The sequence below is a fragment of the Cinclus cinclus genome, chromosome 23 (genome assembly GCF_963662255.1).
Source record: "Cinclus cinclus chromosome 23, bCinCin1.1, whole genome shotgun sequence".
NCBI classification, from domain to species: Eukaryota; Metazoa; Chordata; class Aves; order Passeriformes; family Cinclidae; genus Cinclus; species Cinclus cinclus.
Window position 1 is genome coordinate 2,922,159 of NC_085068.1, and position 14,481 is coordinate 2,936,639.

A 14,481-nucleotide genomic window follows, 5' to 3' on the forward strand; every position below is an offset into this window, starting at 1 on the left:
ACTGGGGGGAGTGACTGGGAAGGAGCTGATCTGGGTTCAGGAAGGGGATCTGACATCAGTCCGTGGGTGGTGAGCAACTGCATTGTGTCTTTAATATTGTTATTACTATTGTTATTGTTGTTGTTATAATTTACCATTACTACTGTATTTTACTTTATTTTCAATCATTAAACTGTTATTTTCTCAATATACAAGTTTTACTTTGATTCTCCTTCTCATTCCACTGGGTGGGAGGGGAAGAGAAGGGGGGATTTGAGCAAGTAGCTGCGTGGTGCCTAATTTCCAGCTCACCTTAACCCGCAACAGTTGGCTTAGGGAGTGTGGGTTGGATGAATGGGTGGTGAGGTGAATCAAGGGCTGTCTGGGGCATGATCCGCTTGGAGGTCTGCAGACAGTTGCTTCCCCAAAGATCAATACTGAGCCCAGTCTTAATCAACCTGTTTATCAGCCATCTGAACAGAGCAATGGAATGTACCCTCAGCAGGTTTGGTGCTGATATGGAACTGGGGAAGTGGATGATCCACCGCAAGGTTGGGGGAACTGGGTGGTCCACTGAATGGTTGTGCTGCCATTCAGCAGGACTTTGAGGCTGGAGAACTGGACAGGGAGAAACTTAATGATGGTCAACAAGAGCAGATTCATGTCCTGTCCCTGGGGAGGAACAATCCCAAGTACCAGCACAGGCAGGGGTGGCCTGCTGGAGCATCTCTGCAGAAAGTACCTGGGGGTCCCACGCTCAGTGAGCTGTCCTGGAGCCAGCAGAATGTCCTGGGGGCCAAGAGGCTCTGGGATGCACTGGGAGGAGCATTGGCAGCAGGTCAGGGAGTGACCCTGCCCCTCTGCCCAGCCCTGGGAGGCACACCTGGAGTGCTGTGTCCAGCCCTGGGCTCCTCACCAGCGAAGGCGAGGAAGTGCCTGGAGCATCTCTTTTGCTGAGGATAAGCTGAGGGAGCAGGGGCTGTTCAGCCTCGAGAGGAGACGCAGCTGAGAGGAGCCCAGCCTGTCCCTGTCCGCAGGGAGGGGAGGGCTCAGCAATGGCACAAGAGCAGGAACTGATGCACAGGAAGTTCTATCTGATCACGAGGAAGAAGTTTGCTGTGCGGGTGACACAGTGCCTAGACAGACTGTGGAGTGTCCATCCCTGGAGATATTAAAAAAAAAAAAAACCAAAAAAACCCAACAAAACGCCAAAACACAAAAGGACTGAATTCTATTTCGTTTGCTCTGGGATGACCCTTCTGGACCACACCAGGGCTCTTCCAGCCTGATTCCGTGTGTGACTCTGGGACACCGAGACTGTGGCGCTTCCGGGCAGCGAGCGGCGGTTCCGGGACAGCGGCTCCGGGAAGGGACCGGCGGCGGCTCCGAGACAGCAGCGGCTCCGAGACAGAGCGGCGGTCCCGGGGCTGAGCGACGGGTCTGGGCATTGAGCAGCGGGTCCGGCAGCCCAGAGCTCCGGGCATTGAGCGGCGGTCCCGGGCATTGAGCGGCGGTCCCGGGGCTCAGCGGCGGTCCCGGGTCCCGGCGGCGGCTCCGGCAGCGCAGGGCTCCGGGCCATGGAGGAGCAGCAGCGGCGGGCGCTCCGGCGCGGCCGGGCCCGGCTGGTTGCGGCGCTGCGGGTGGAGCCGCTCTGGGACCCGCTGGAGCAGCGCGGGCTCTTCACCCGGCCCATGCTGGAGGAGCTGCAGGTGGGTCTGGGAGCGGGACACTGAGCAGCGGGGGTGGCCCGGAGAGGCTCCCTGAGAGCGGGGGCCGGGCGTGGCAGGGTAGCTCCTGCATGCCCTGAGCCCAGGAGACAGGCCCAAGGGAGGGTCCTGTGTCACTCGAGCCCTGGTGACAGGACTAAAGGGTGGTCCCCGTGTCTCCTCACCCTGGTGACGGGCCTGAGGGGGTGGCTGCATGTCCTCTTGGGCCCAGAGATGTTCCCTGAGCCCGGTGACAGGCCTGTGGGGTGGCCCCCAAGCCCCCTCACTCCAGTGACAGACATGCGAGGGATTGTCTTGTGTCCTCTCAAGTCCAAGGGAGACTCCAGGTCCCCTCACTCTAGTGACAAGTTCACAGGGAAGGTCCATGTCCCTTTAGCCCTGGTGATAGGCCCAAAGGGATGGCTTTGTGTCCCCTCACTCTGATGACAAGGTCTGGGGTTGGTCCTTGTGCAGACCAGATGTTTGAGACACCCCCCCCCCTCCCCCTTGTCCCTTCTTGTCCCCAGTCCCAGGCTGTGCCAGGTACAGGGGTTTCCCTTTGTGTCCTCATACCAATCTGATGACACCCTTAAGGTGTTCTTGTTTCCCTCCTTGGTTACAGGTGGCAGGCTTGGGGGTGTTTATGCCCCATCTTACACGCTAGTGATAGCCCAGGGGTACCTGTTTGTCCCCAGGGGCCAGACTTGGGGTGCTCCCTCTCCCCCTTTGCCTCTAGACTCCTTCTCGGGCTGGGTGTCCCATTGTTGTTGGAGGGAGGTCAGGGCTGGGGGTCGGGTGGTTGCTGGGGGTCTCTGACTATTTCCACTCAGTTTTGCTGTTGTTTACCCCACGTCCATGTCCTGGGTGCGGGTCCCACATTGCCCTGCTCAGAGCTAAGAGCAGGTGAAGGGCTGCCCAGGCACTGCATGAACATCTGTTCTGGGCTTTTCTCCTCTGCAGAGCTCTGGCAGCCGAGGAGAGCAAGCCCGGCAGCTGATCACTGACCTGGAGACTCGAGGGAAGCAGGCTTTCCCTGCCTTCCTGTCCATCCTGCGGGACACCGGGCAGGGCAGCCTTGCTGAGATGCTGATCCAGGAGTGCGAATCCCGGCCGGTGCCACCACAGCTGCCGGACCTGCGGCCAGTGGAGCTGGAGCTGCGGGAAGAAAAACAGCATAAAAGTCAGTGTTGAGGGTGTGGTATGTTTTTGGCAAACAGCAGCATTGGGGGGTAGCAGCTGGTATCCCTCTTGCTGTGGGCAAGGCTCCAGGAAGTCATGTTTTTTATTATCTTGGTAGACGTGGCTGTTGGGAGAATCATGGAGTCCCAGAATGGTTTGGGTTGGAAGGGACCTTAAAGCTCATCTCATTCCATCCCCTGCCATAAGCAGGGACACCTTCCACTATCCCAGGTTGCTCCAAGCTCTGTCCAACTTGTTCTTGAACACTTCCAGGGATGGGGCCTCCACAGCTTCTCAGGGCAGCCTGTATGTTCTGCTCTTCAGCAGTGGAACCTTTTGAGCTTGGACTCATCCTCTGTATTTTTGTCCCATGTCACTGCAGATGTGACCCCTCATGAACGTTTGTCTATCCCAATCCAAGCTGAGAGTGAAAGACCTCGAATACCTCCTGTGCCAGCCCGGGGTAAGCCACATTCCACTCCTAGAGCCACAGCATGCCAAAGGCTCCTTCCCAGTATGGTGGGAAGGGGAAATTCATATGTGTTGGAAAAGACATGAACTCTGGGAGTGTGGTCTTGTTGTGGAGTGTGTTGAACTGAATCCTGTGTCTGTTCTGTGTTGTAGGTTCAGCTGTTGACAAGAGGAGCCGTGACCAAGTTAGTATTTGAGAAGGCTGAAATTGTTCCCTACTGGGCAAAAGCTCCGTGCCTCATGGCTGACTCCAGAAAATATTTCTGGAAGAGCTGGTTCTCTGTCTTACCTGAACAATTGCTCCTTGGCTGTAACAGGAGTGGGTCACTCATTAGCCAGATCCTCCTTAAGATTGCCACAGCGATAACACAAATTCTTGACTCCTTTTGGTGAGGTTTGATAATGATGCCTAAAAGAATTTCCCAGACACTTCAACTTGTTGTTGAACATGCTACAGATAAAGCAGCAGCTGGTTTTCCACAAAGGTTTTCCCCAGTTTAGTGGGTTGTTTCTTGTTCCTGGCTGCTGCTGAGATGTGTGTGGAGAATGGGTGCTCCTACCCCTCCCTAAGACTAGAGAAATGAAAAAGCTGTGAAATGAGCCACTTTAAGGACTCCCATTCCTCACTGGCATTGTGTCCTGCTGGATTAGCCAGCACTTGGAGTAAGAGGGAGTTTAATTGTGACGTGTCCCTGCCAGGAATATGAGATGAAAGCGGATCCCTGTGGACACTGCCTGATCATCAATAACGTGAATTTCTCCAGAGCCTCGGGTCTGTCCACCCGTGAAGGCTCTGACATTGACTGTGAGAAGCTGGAGAGGCGCTTCAAGGCCTTGCATTTCACCGTCCTGACCCAGCGGGATCTGAAAGCTCAGGTGAGGCTGCTTGTATCCTGCTGACATGAAGGATGAGAGGTGAGCCCCTGGAAGCAATGGGAATGCTTTAGGGGATGTGTCTTATGTTGGCAGGACACCAAAAACCTCCCACAAAGAAACAATGAACCACTTGCATCCTCTTACTTACTTGTTACACTGCAGTTGCAAGAGAGAGGACCTTGCACATTTTCATCCCTCTGCATGAATGTTGAATCCTGGTTGTGATTTGTAGGGATTTGGCGAGGCTGTGTTTTTGGGAGAGCTCAGACAGCTGTGTCATGTCTGTCCGTGCTATCCTTGGCTGTTACTGGAAGTGTTGGGGGGGAACTAGATCAGCTGAAAGTAAAATATGGTTCTCTGCTCACCCACCAGCTCCCAGTCAGAAGCAGCAGATTTCATCAAGATAAATCATTTGGAAATGTGCTTTGGTTTGTGGTGCTGTGTTGAAAAGAGTGTAGAGAGGTGAGAAATCTCTGTGATTAAAGCAGCCAATATTAAATAAGGGCAGAGATGAAGAAATACTCATTCTCTGACAATGGCTTTTGCCAGCAGTACTTGGGGATGATGTTATCTTGTGGCAGAGATTGACCAGATCCGTGGCAGTGCAATTAGAACAGGGCCTGGCAGTAACCTGTGGCTGAGACTCTCATTGTGATGTTTTCCAAATAGGAAATGGTGTTGGAGCTGCTGAAGCTGTCACGGCAGGACCACAGTGCTTTGGACTGCTGCATTGTGGTCATCCTTTCCCATGGCTGCCAGGTGGGTTTGTCCCATCTCTCCCTTGGTTCCTTCGGCGTGGGAAAGGGTTAATTCCCTGTACTGTGGTCTCACACAGGGTGAGAGGGAAGTGGTTTGTCAAAACATTGTTCTGCCATCTCAGTACATTTCAAAGAGTTACACCCTCATTCTGGGTTAAAGAAAACAGGAGCTTCTGTGGTGTGGTCTGATCCAGTGGTGCCAGTGGACAAGTGTTTTCCATTTTGCAAGTTGGGTCTAATAATATGGAACTGAAGGGAGGTCTCACTCAGCCTCATGCTGTAGTGATTCAGTCCATCCTGTCTCCAGCTCTGACAGGGAGATGCTATTAGCAATAAAGCCTGTTTATTCCAAATGAGTTCTTGAAGGATGAGGAGAGGTATTTTTAGGGAAATGGTGTATGGTATGTGCCTGTTGTGCCAGAGGATGAAGAACTCCTTTGCTGGAGGATACAAGCTGGATAATAGAAGTTGAATTGCTGGGTTTTAGTGCATTTCAAATGTCTCCTGGATGTCCCCTTACCCTCATTTGGCAACAGGGATTCCCACAAACACCAGGATTTGTTCTGGTACCTTTATGCCATGAAGCACCTGATGGGAGATGAGCTCCCTCAGAACTGGCCTTGCCTTCCATGTCACTAGCTGCTGCATTTTCCTCTTGCAGACGAGCCATATTCAGTTTCCTGGAGGCGTTTACGGAACGGATGGAAAACCCATTCCCATAGAAAAGATTGTGAACTATTTCAATGGGTCCAATTGCCCGAGTTTGAGAGGAAAACCAAAGCTGTTCTTCATCCAGGCCTGTGGTGGAGGTGAATCTTTGTGTTGGCTCTGGTAGCATTGGGCTGCAGAGATGTGGTCAGGCTGTGGCTTTGGCTCCCTTTCTGTTCATCGACTGCCCCTCTCTCCAGCTGTCTTCTCACACCAGCTGCCTCTTACCACGTGCTGAGAGGCTGCTCCAGCTCTTCACACACAGTGAGGAATTTTGCATAAACTACCAATGACTTTGACTCAACCAGTGCAGCCCAACGGCCAGAAAGCCTTATTTTATTCTAGGGCCTTTGTCCTTTTCTTTGCCCATCTTTTCTTAAGTGAATCTCTTGGGTGGGATGAACGTCAGGAGCTGTCTTGTTGCTGCATTTTTCAGAGCAAAGAGATCAAGGCTTTGTAGTGGATTGTGATTCTCCTGGAGAGGAAGCTCCTGGGGGTTCTTTGGAATCTGACGCGACCCCGTTTCGGGTTCCATCGGATAATGTGGATGAGCCCGATGCCATTGCCAGTTTGCCCACACCCAGTGACATCCTGGTTTCCTACTCAACTTTTCCAGGTGAAACAGCCTGTGCAAATCCTTTTCTGAGCATGGGGGAATTAGCAAAACAGAGTTTCATGGCCAAAGATGGGGGCAATTCAGGACAACCCAGCTCTGTGGAGTGGCAGGAACTTGTTGGGATGAGAACAGCAGATGGGTTTTGGCATAACTTTCTCATTCTTTCTTTGAAGGTTTTGTGTCCTGGAGGGAGAAGTCGAGTGGCTCATGGTATGTGGAAATGCTGGACAGTGTGCTGGAGCAATATGCTCATTCGGAAGACCTGCTCAACATGTTAGTGAGGGTAAATGTCTTTTTTGTTCTGCTTTTTTTGATGAAGGAAACAGTCAGGGTGTGATCAGTTGGGGGGTGGAGGCCTGTGCTCAAAGTTAGAGTGAGGATATTGAGTGTTGAGTTTAGGGATGGACTAATTGGAGGTACTGCAAAGAGGTTTAATTACAAAGAAAGTATCTGGCCTCCATCTGCCAAAAATCACTGGAGATTCCTCCAGTGAGGAGAAATCGTGGCAGTAGAGGATTTCTCTAATCCTTCTGAAGAAATTGCTAAAAAATGTCATGGCTTGTCCTATCCAGGCTGATGGGACTTGGGTTCTCCTGTAAGCTTGTCCTGGGGGTGGAGGAGCACAATGCACAGGGATATGGAATGAGTCTGGCTGGTCAACATCTTGTGTGCCTTGTTGATTCAGTATTGCCAAAGCTGCCTACAAGTGTAGGTGCCCCGGGTACTTTTTCTGTTCTCCATGGGTAGGAGAAAAGTCCAATGTGGAGGGAGAGGGGAGTTACAGAATCACCTTGTTGTTGTTTTCTGGTTGTTGCTCTGTGTTTTCTTTGGCTGCCTTGGCATGGAAGCCATTGATTTCAAGGGATGGGGAGAGCATCCCATTCCTCAGCCTCTCTTCTGTTCCCAGGTGGCACATGCTGTCTCTGCCAAGGGGAGGTACAAGCAGATCCCGGGATGTTTCAATTTCCTCCGTAAAAAATTCTTCTTCACGTGTGACTGACACATGGGCTCCAAGCCCCCTACAGATTCTTCCTGTGGCTAATGAAATCTGTGCCCACCATGACTTGGTGTCGGTGCTCCCTGTGGATTTTCCCTGTGTGTCCAGATGTTTGTCTGGAGAAATGTGATCTGCGAGCGCTGGCTTTGCCGTGGAGTGGAGATGGGATGGAGATTGTGCTGTACCGATGGGAAATGTTGTGGATGGAGCAGGAAGTCCCTGTTGCTGGAGAACAGAGCCAGAGGAAAGCACTTCTGGCTCATCCTTGGCCATGCTCAGCTTCAGAGTGTTTTTCTTTGCTGATCATGTCTGTGTCCTGTGCTGCCTGGATAACTGATTGAGGGGACCAGGGTCTGATCTTCAAGTGAAATGGGATGAGTTTTTCAGTCCATGTTTCTAATAAATGCAATTAAAGAGCAAATCTTAGCTGTATTGCCTTGTCTGTTCCATTTCAGCACCTCCTGAAGGCCCCTCTGAAGTGGGAGGGGTAGGAACCTTCACTCATGTCTGAACTGCTCTGGTCAGACGCAGTGTGGCTATGCCAGCCTATGGAGCAGGCATCCTGCTCCTTTTGAGGAGTCAGTGAGGAGTTAGAGCAGGAAACTGCTGAGGATTCATTGAAATACCAGTGCTGAGGTAAAGTACTTGAGGAGCTGCTGTGCTGATGGCCTTGGGTCAGAAACGCTGCATGTGTGTTGGATTTTGAGGGGGGAAAGCATCCTTGGAGCCACCCTTGGTAGGTGCAGAGGCCGTAAAGTAGGTCTGTGCTGAGGGGTGCTTGGGGATTCCCAGGGAACCTGGTAATATCCAATCTGCTTTTGCAGTCACTGAGTATTTCCATGCTCCTTTGGGAGCATTTCAGGTGCTTCGAGGGTGCTGCAGGAGGGAGCCAGAGCTGCCCTGAGCACCCCAAGGAGGATGCAGCTGGAGCTGGGTCTGGCTGTGATGGCCTTGCCTGTGCTCAGGTATTTGTGAGAGTTCATGGTTTTCTCCTCAATCCCCCAGGGCAGTGGGGCTCTGGGCTGCCCTGTCCTGTGTTGTCCATTTTTGTACAGAGCATCTGGGTGTGCAGGTGGTCCCAGGGCTGATGCCATCTTTGACTTGGTGATGGCCATGGCTCTTTTCCTGGCTGGGAGTACCCTGTGGGATCTCTGCCCACCTTAGACTCCCCAGGACCCTGCCCAGCCTCACTGCATGATGTGGGGGCTCTCCCCAGCACACAGGCAGAAGTCCAGGACCACAGGATACAGCCCCCTGGTTCTGCTCCACTACCCCTCTAAAGAACTGCATGAAACCAGCTCAGCACTGTTGCCTTTATCACACTCAAAGGATAAGTGCTCAGGAAAATAAAAAACTTTTTAATGAACCTACAGAATTCAGTCAGGGTACCAGACATACCAAAAGGAGCTGTTCCCTGAATTGGGGGTGTGCTCCAGTTAAAAAGTAACAAATCCCATGGGATGGAGTCCAGGAGGGGCTTCACTTGGAGGGAGGGGGAGGGGGGAGGGTCCCTGGCCCATCTGTGGGTAGTGGTGGCCACATCATGGGGGGCAGGGGAGCAGGGCGGCAGCTGTTTGACAGTCGGGGGCCCTGGGGGGAAATTCGGGAGAGCTGGGGGCTTCTCCATCTTGAAGTGGAATTGAAGGAAGAACTGTGTGGTTTCTCTGTTCCAGTCAGTCCAAAACTTTCCCTCTGCTGTATAAATTTCTCTGCGTGGCACCTTGAAGGCGATGGTCTCGTAGGGCTCTGCTGCCATCAGCAGGTACTGCCAGCGCCGGGCCAGGGGCTCCCTGTGCTGCTCGAAGGCTGACATGGAGCAGTGCTGGGGAACGATGTTCTCAGCTATCTAAGGGTAGTTCATCTGGAGCAGAAGGCTCTGCTGGCCTGTTTCTGGATCTCTCTGCTTGGTCATTTCATAGCCTGGGCACCCAATTTTCACAAACATCCTCACTTCCACTTTGACCTTCTCTGGAACAGGCAGGGCAGGGGCTTCCTTGGCTTCTTTGGCAGCTTGATGGGCCAAATTGACCAAATTGTACTAAGCAACTCCCCTCGTTGTTGTGGAGCGTCAGGCAAAGCTTGCACTCGTAGGAGCACAGATGATTTTTCATAAAATAGGGCTCCTTGTTGATGTTGATGGTCTCCAGGGCCAGCTGCTGCAGACGCTCCTGCCTTTCCTGGTTGCTCTTGGAGGCTGAGGCCACCCCACTGCTCCTTGTTTAACCCCCAGGGAGGTGCTGGAAATCCATGGTGGGGTCTTCTGGACCTCAGTTCCTCCTGGAGAAACACAGAGTCTGTTTAGAAATAATTAGATCACGAAAAATAATTTTACTTCTTAAGCAGACAAAGTCAGAATACAACCTGATGCCCCATCAGTCAGTCAGGGTGTTGGTAGCAGTCACATTAAACTGTGGCTGCAGTCCTCCTGCAGTGACAGATGTGGTTCTGTTGGAGCAGTGCTCCTGTAGAAGGGTGCACTTTTCCTCTGAAGGTCCAGTGATGGTGTAGAAAGGTCTGGCCTTCCTCTGGAATCCAGTGGAAAAAGGCTGCCTTGGTGTTTCAAATCTCAGATTTTATCTGGGTAGGAAATGCTTGGCTCCTCCCCCTGGGTGGAGCATCTCCCAATGGGATGATGGAATTTTATCAGTCAGGCAGGGGGACTCATGGTCCATTAACAGAAGATATCTACTGGAGGAAGGGTGGGTTGTGGGAAAGATAAAGAACACTGCCCCACCTGGTTTAACAGCTGGCCCATAAACAGAGGATATTCCCCCACGGAAATAAGGATCACTGCCCCACCTGGTTTTAATAGATGGTAATAGAATACACACCCTGGCTACATCTTGCATTGCAACCCAAGATAGTTAAATATTACTTTTACACATTATAAGACATATAGTTGTTTTCCTTTAAGAGGTAAGACGACTCTGACTAAAACAGCTGTGATGAAACACTGATAAACCCCTGTTTGTGAATAAAAATGTTTATTCTTTTTTTAAAATTCTTACAGCCCCCTGGTTCTGCGCCACCACGTCCCCCCGTAAGAACCACGAGACCAGCTCAGCACTATTGCCCTTATCACGCTCAGTACTTGCGCTCCATGTTGTGTCCTCAGTTTGTGCTGATTTTCTGCCAAAAAGAAGACATGGGGAGGCTCATGGTGAGACTGCTGGCAGGACAGGGGCTGTGAGGCCAACCCCCTGCATGGGGGCAGAGGAAGGAGCACCCACCTCGTTGATCCAGTCGATGTAGGCGGACACCCGGGTGAAAACTGTTGGCTTCTTGATCATGTTGCATTTCAGGCCGGAGCCGAAGCTGACGATGCCCTCCACCTCCCAGATGCCATCCTCACGCTGGCAGTTCAGGGGGCCACCAGAATCGCCCTGTGTGGAGACACAGCGTGGGCCATGGCTCCTGGGCACCCCAGGAGCACACTCCACAACCCAGACAGCATCCGTCACTGTCTTAGACAAGAAAAAGAATTATAAAAGAAAGGCCTTATGAAATCAGGCCTCACTCTGCTAAAATTGCCAAAGATGGCCTGTCATTTCTTCTAAGTGTAGCTAACAAGCAATTTGCAAGTTTCCATGTGAAGCTATTTTGAGAATGAGAAGTTCATTTAACACAACAATCTATTCAGAAGGTGAAAAACAAATGCACCTGTGCAAACAATAAGATTTGTCCCATGAGAACCCACAAAGGAAAAATGTAAACATATCGAGAGAATATTTGATAGACATGTACAATAACTCTTACCGACCAATGAACTCAGTTTCACTGTATTGCTGACCAATTAGGTTTAACACAATGCCTTCTATATTTCCTATAAATACGATCTTTGTGAATAAAGAATTGGCTTTCTACGTGAAGAAAATGGAGTTTTGGCTGATTTATTCCAACTCCATCCCTTCCCCTCCCATGCTTCCCATGGAACCTGTGGCCCCACGCTGCTCCAGAACAGCTGTCAATCCTGCTCTGGGCTGGGGGAAGGCACCACCCAGCAGTGCCCACACTCACATTGCATCCCGAGACGACGCCGTCACCGCCAGCACACACCATGGTGGAGCGCACAAGGCTGCCCCACCAGTCCCACTTGGAGCAGGTCTCGTGATCCACCACAGGCAGCAGAGCCTGCTGCAGGGCATCAGCCAGGGGCCCGTTGGCTGCAAGGACAGTCACACCTCACACTCTGCACACCCCCTCCCAAGCAACCCCTGGGGACACTCCTGGGGACCCTCTCCTTACTCCTGATGCGTCCCCAGCCGGTGACATAGCAGGGGTAGTCATTGGCCAGGACCTTGCCAGCGTCCGGCAGGCAGGCAGCACGGATGGTGTCACTCTCCTGCACCTCCTCTGCCAGCTTGATCAGGGCAATGTCGTTGCTACAGGGAGACATGAGCCATGAGGATGTGGTCCTCAGCTTTGTTGCCCCCCACCCACTCCCGGACATATTCCATCCCTACAGGACAAGGAGAGAGTTCCATTTCTCATGGACGATCGTCTTCTCCACACCCACAGCCACAGAGCCAGCCTCATCTTCTGTTAACAAGTCCTGCTTGCCCAGCACCACACGGTAGGTCAAGGAAGAGCTGCCAGGGAGAGAGGGGGTGTCAATGCCCACAAATATTTCATCCTACTGGTACAGACACCCCCCCAGCACCCCAACACCCACCTGATGCAGTGGGCAGCTGTCAGCACCCACTGGGGGGCAATGAGGGTCCCACCACAAGTGTGGTGCCAAGAGCCAGAGCGGGTGTACTGCAGTGAGATCTGCAGGAGCAGAGACACGGGGTCAGAGCCAGAATGTCCCCATCCCTGCCCCCCTCCCTGTCCCCATGCCTGTCCCTGTGCCCCCTTACCTGCCACGGCCAGCTGTGGGCTACGGCGTCAACACCGCCCACCACGCGGGAGCTGAGCTGCGGTGGCACGGCCGGCTGGCCGCATCCATAGGCTGTGTGACACCCGGCAAAGGGACATCAGAGGCTGCCTGTGCCCGTGCCCAGGGCCGTGCCAGGCTCCGCGGTCCTGTCCCCCCTGTCCCGACCCTTCCCCCATCCCCTGCACCCACCGTAGCCCAGCAGCACGACGAGGCAGACGGCTCCCAGCATGGCTGTGCTGACCAAAGGTGCTGCAGTGGGGCCGCTCAGCCCTCTTATAGTGTCTGCACTGCTGGGGACCTTGGAGCGGCCCCACGTGCCACTGACATGTGGGGACTGTCCCACGCTGTGGGCACAGGGGCTCCTCAGCCTCATCGCCCCCTCTTATCACACTCGGCATCCCTCCTGGGAATGGCCACATCTGCCCGTCATGTGCTGCCTCCATGCTGGGCCATGGTGGGGACACCCAGCCCTGCTCTGGGAATGGGCAGGGTCCCTCCTGGGGCACAGCTGGTGGGCAGCCCCCCACCCATGCTGCTGCCAGTGGGGTGCTGGGCAGTCCTGCTGCCCCCCAACCCTGAGCACTGAGTCCCCAGGACACTCCTTGCCCCCAGCTGCTCAGTGCCCCAGGGACAGGTGCTCCCTTTACTGAAATGCTCATCATTGGGTGTTTGTTTGTTCATTTGTGTACTCATCCTTGGTGTGTTTGGGTGTGTGTTCCTGGTGCTGCCTTGGCTGTGGCATCACACTGGATGCTGGTGGTACCTTCTGGGGAAAGCCTGGGGACATGTGGCTGTGCCATGTATGACTACAAACTGTGTCAGTGAGGATTTGGGGTTTTTTGCTTTGCTTTAGGTTGTCATTTTAGATGGTTGGGTTTATGGTTTGAAGCTGCAGAAGTTTATAAGTTTTTTTTGTTTGTTTGTTTGGTTTTTTTTTAAGTCTTTGTATCAGGGCAGTGGTGGGGGCCAATGAGAGCATGTGGCTGGAGAAGAGCACCTGGGCACGTGTGACTACTTCTGCCAGAGGGAGCCAGGGCCATCCAAGCGCTCCAATGGGATCCAGGAGGAGCCAGGATGTGGCTGCAATGGCCTTGCCTCTGCCAAGGGCTTTTCCCAAGAGCTTGGTGGCATGTGATCCCTTCCCCATCCCCTTCAGTGTGAGATTCTGGGTTGTCCTGTCCTGTGTTGGCTCATTTTACACAGAGCACCTGGGTGTACAGGTGATGCTGGGGCTGACCCCATTTCCCCTGGACCTGTTTTCCTTTGGAAAAGGTCACCCTGCACTCTTCCCCTGGTTTATTTCCCCTTCTATCAGGGGAACCTTGGGATGGAGCGTCCCATGTGTTGGGGGTGCAGGGAACTGGTGCTTGACTTTGGGCAGAGATGGCTCCATCTTGTCCTTTTCCTTCTCCCATGGTATGGACTGCAGTGGCTTGTGCATTCCTGGGACATCCTTGGTGGAGGTGAGAGAGGAGCAGGAGCACTGCAGTGGCACAGGTGTGGTGCTGGGGTGTGTAGCGGAGCTGGAGGACAGTGGGTGCTCAGGGAGAGATGGGGGAATGCTTTTTTGGGTTTACTCCATGGGCCCCACTGCTTTTCTGCCTCCTTGTGTTTCAGTGCTGGATGTCCCTGAGAGGAGCCTGGGATGTGGACTGGCACCAAGTGTTGGTACCATCAGCATCTGGATGCTGCTGAGTATCAGGAGAGTTTGTTCATGTGTCCCTGGGTGTCCCGACTTCTCACTCCCAGGAGTGGGTAAAGATCACTTTTAAGATGTAATTTTGATGTGATTGTATGAGTACTTATGTTTCAACAGTGAAACAGAAGTTATGAACTTCACAAAGTTCTGCTGTATTCTCTTAAACTTCTCCTTATTCTCCCGTATTGTTAAATAGTCAGTGATGGACACATCCTATAGAGTGTATATAAATGTTACACATTTATTAAAAATAAAGCTTACACTTCTTTAGGTTAACTTGTAGATTTAATGTATCAGTTATAAATTGTATGAACAGAATGTAACAGTAACTAACAATTACCATGTAAGTATATCAAATATTTGTTCAACTCTATGCAGCCTTAGAGATTGAAAGTAGTTGAGGCTGAAGTCACTGGGTTTGTTCTGCTGGAAGAGGCTGAGATCAGACCTCAGTGGAGGCTGCAGCTTCTCCCGAGGGGCAGCTCTGATTTCTGCTCTCTGTGACCAGGGACAGGACCTGAGGGAATGGCTGCAGCTGCGTCCAAGGAAAGGCTGGATGTTCGAGAAAGGTTCCTCACCCAGAGGGACCACAGCTCTGCACCACCTCCTGGGC

General features: G+C 52.5%; 2 protein-coding genes and 1 pseudogene across 2 annotated transcripts; 1 reads left to right on the forward strand and 2 right to left on the reverse strand.

The window, feature by feature from the left end:
- Positions 1-746: 746 nt before the first annotated feature.
- On the forward strand, positions 747-7,705 carry CASP9 (caspase 9). Its single transcript, XM_062507706.1, has 10 exons — positions 747-1,688; positions 2,646-2,865; positions 3,247-3,327; positions 3,489-3,520; positions 4,035-4,211; positions 4,881-4,970; positions 5,631-5,778; positions 6,114-6,293; positions 6,467-6,576; positions 7,201-7,705. The coding sequence occupies exons 1-10, from the start codon at positions 1,557-1,559 to the stop codon at positions 7,291-7,293; spliced, it is 1,263 nt and encodes a 420-aa protein (XP_062363690.1). The 5' UTR covers positions 747-1,556; the 3' UTR covers positions 7,294-7,705.
- Positions 7,706-8,769: 1,064 nt separating this feature from the next.
- LOC134052768 (splicing factor 3A subunit 2-like) lies at positions 8,770-9,539 on the reverse strand (annotated as a pseudogene).
- Positions 9,540-10,401: 862 nt separating this feature from the next.
- On the reverse strand, positions 10,402-12,398 carry LOC134052886 (chymotrypsin-C-like). Its single transcript, XM_062507611.1, has 8 exons — positions 12,359-12,398; positions 12,150-12,241; positions 11,963-12,060; positions 11,754-11,879; positions 11,536-11,672; positions 11,308-11,453; positions 10,521-10,673; positions 10,402-10,419 (listed from the first exon to the last, which is right to left on the reverse strand). The coding sequence occupies exons 1-8, from the start codon at positions 12,396-12,398 to the stop codon at positions 10,402-10,404; spliced, it is 810 nt and encodes a 269-aa protein (XP_062363595.1).
- Positions 12,399-14,481: the final 2,083 nt, after the last annotated feature.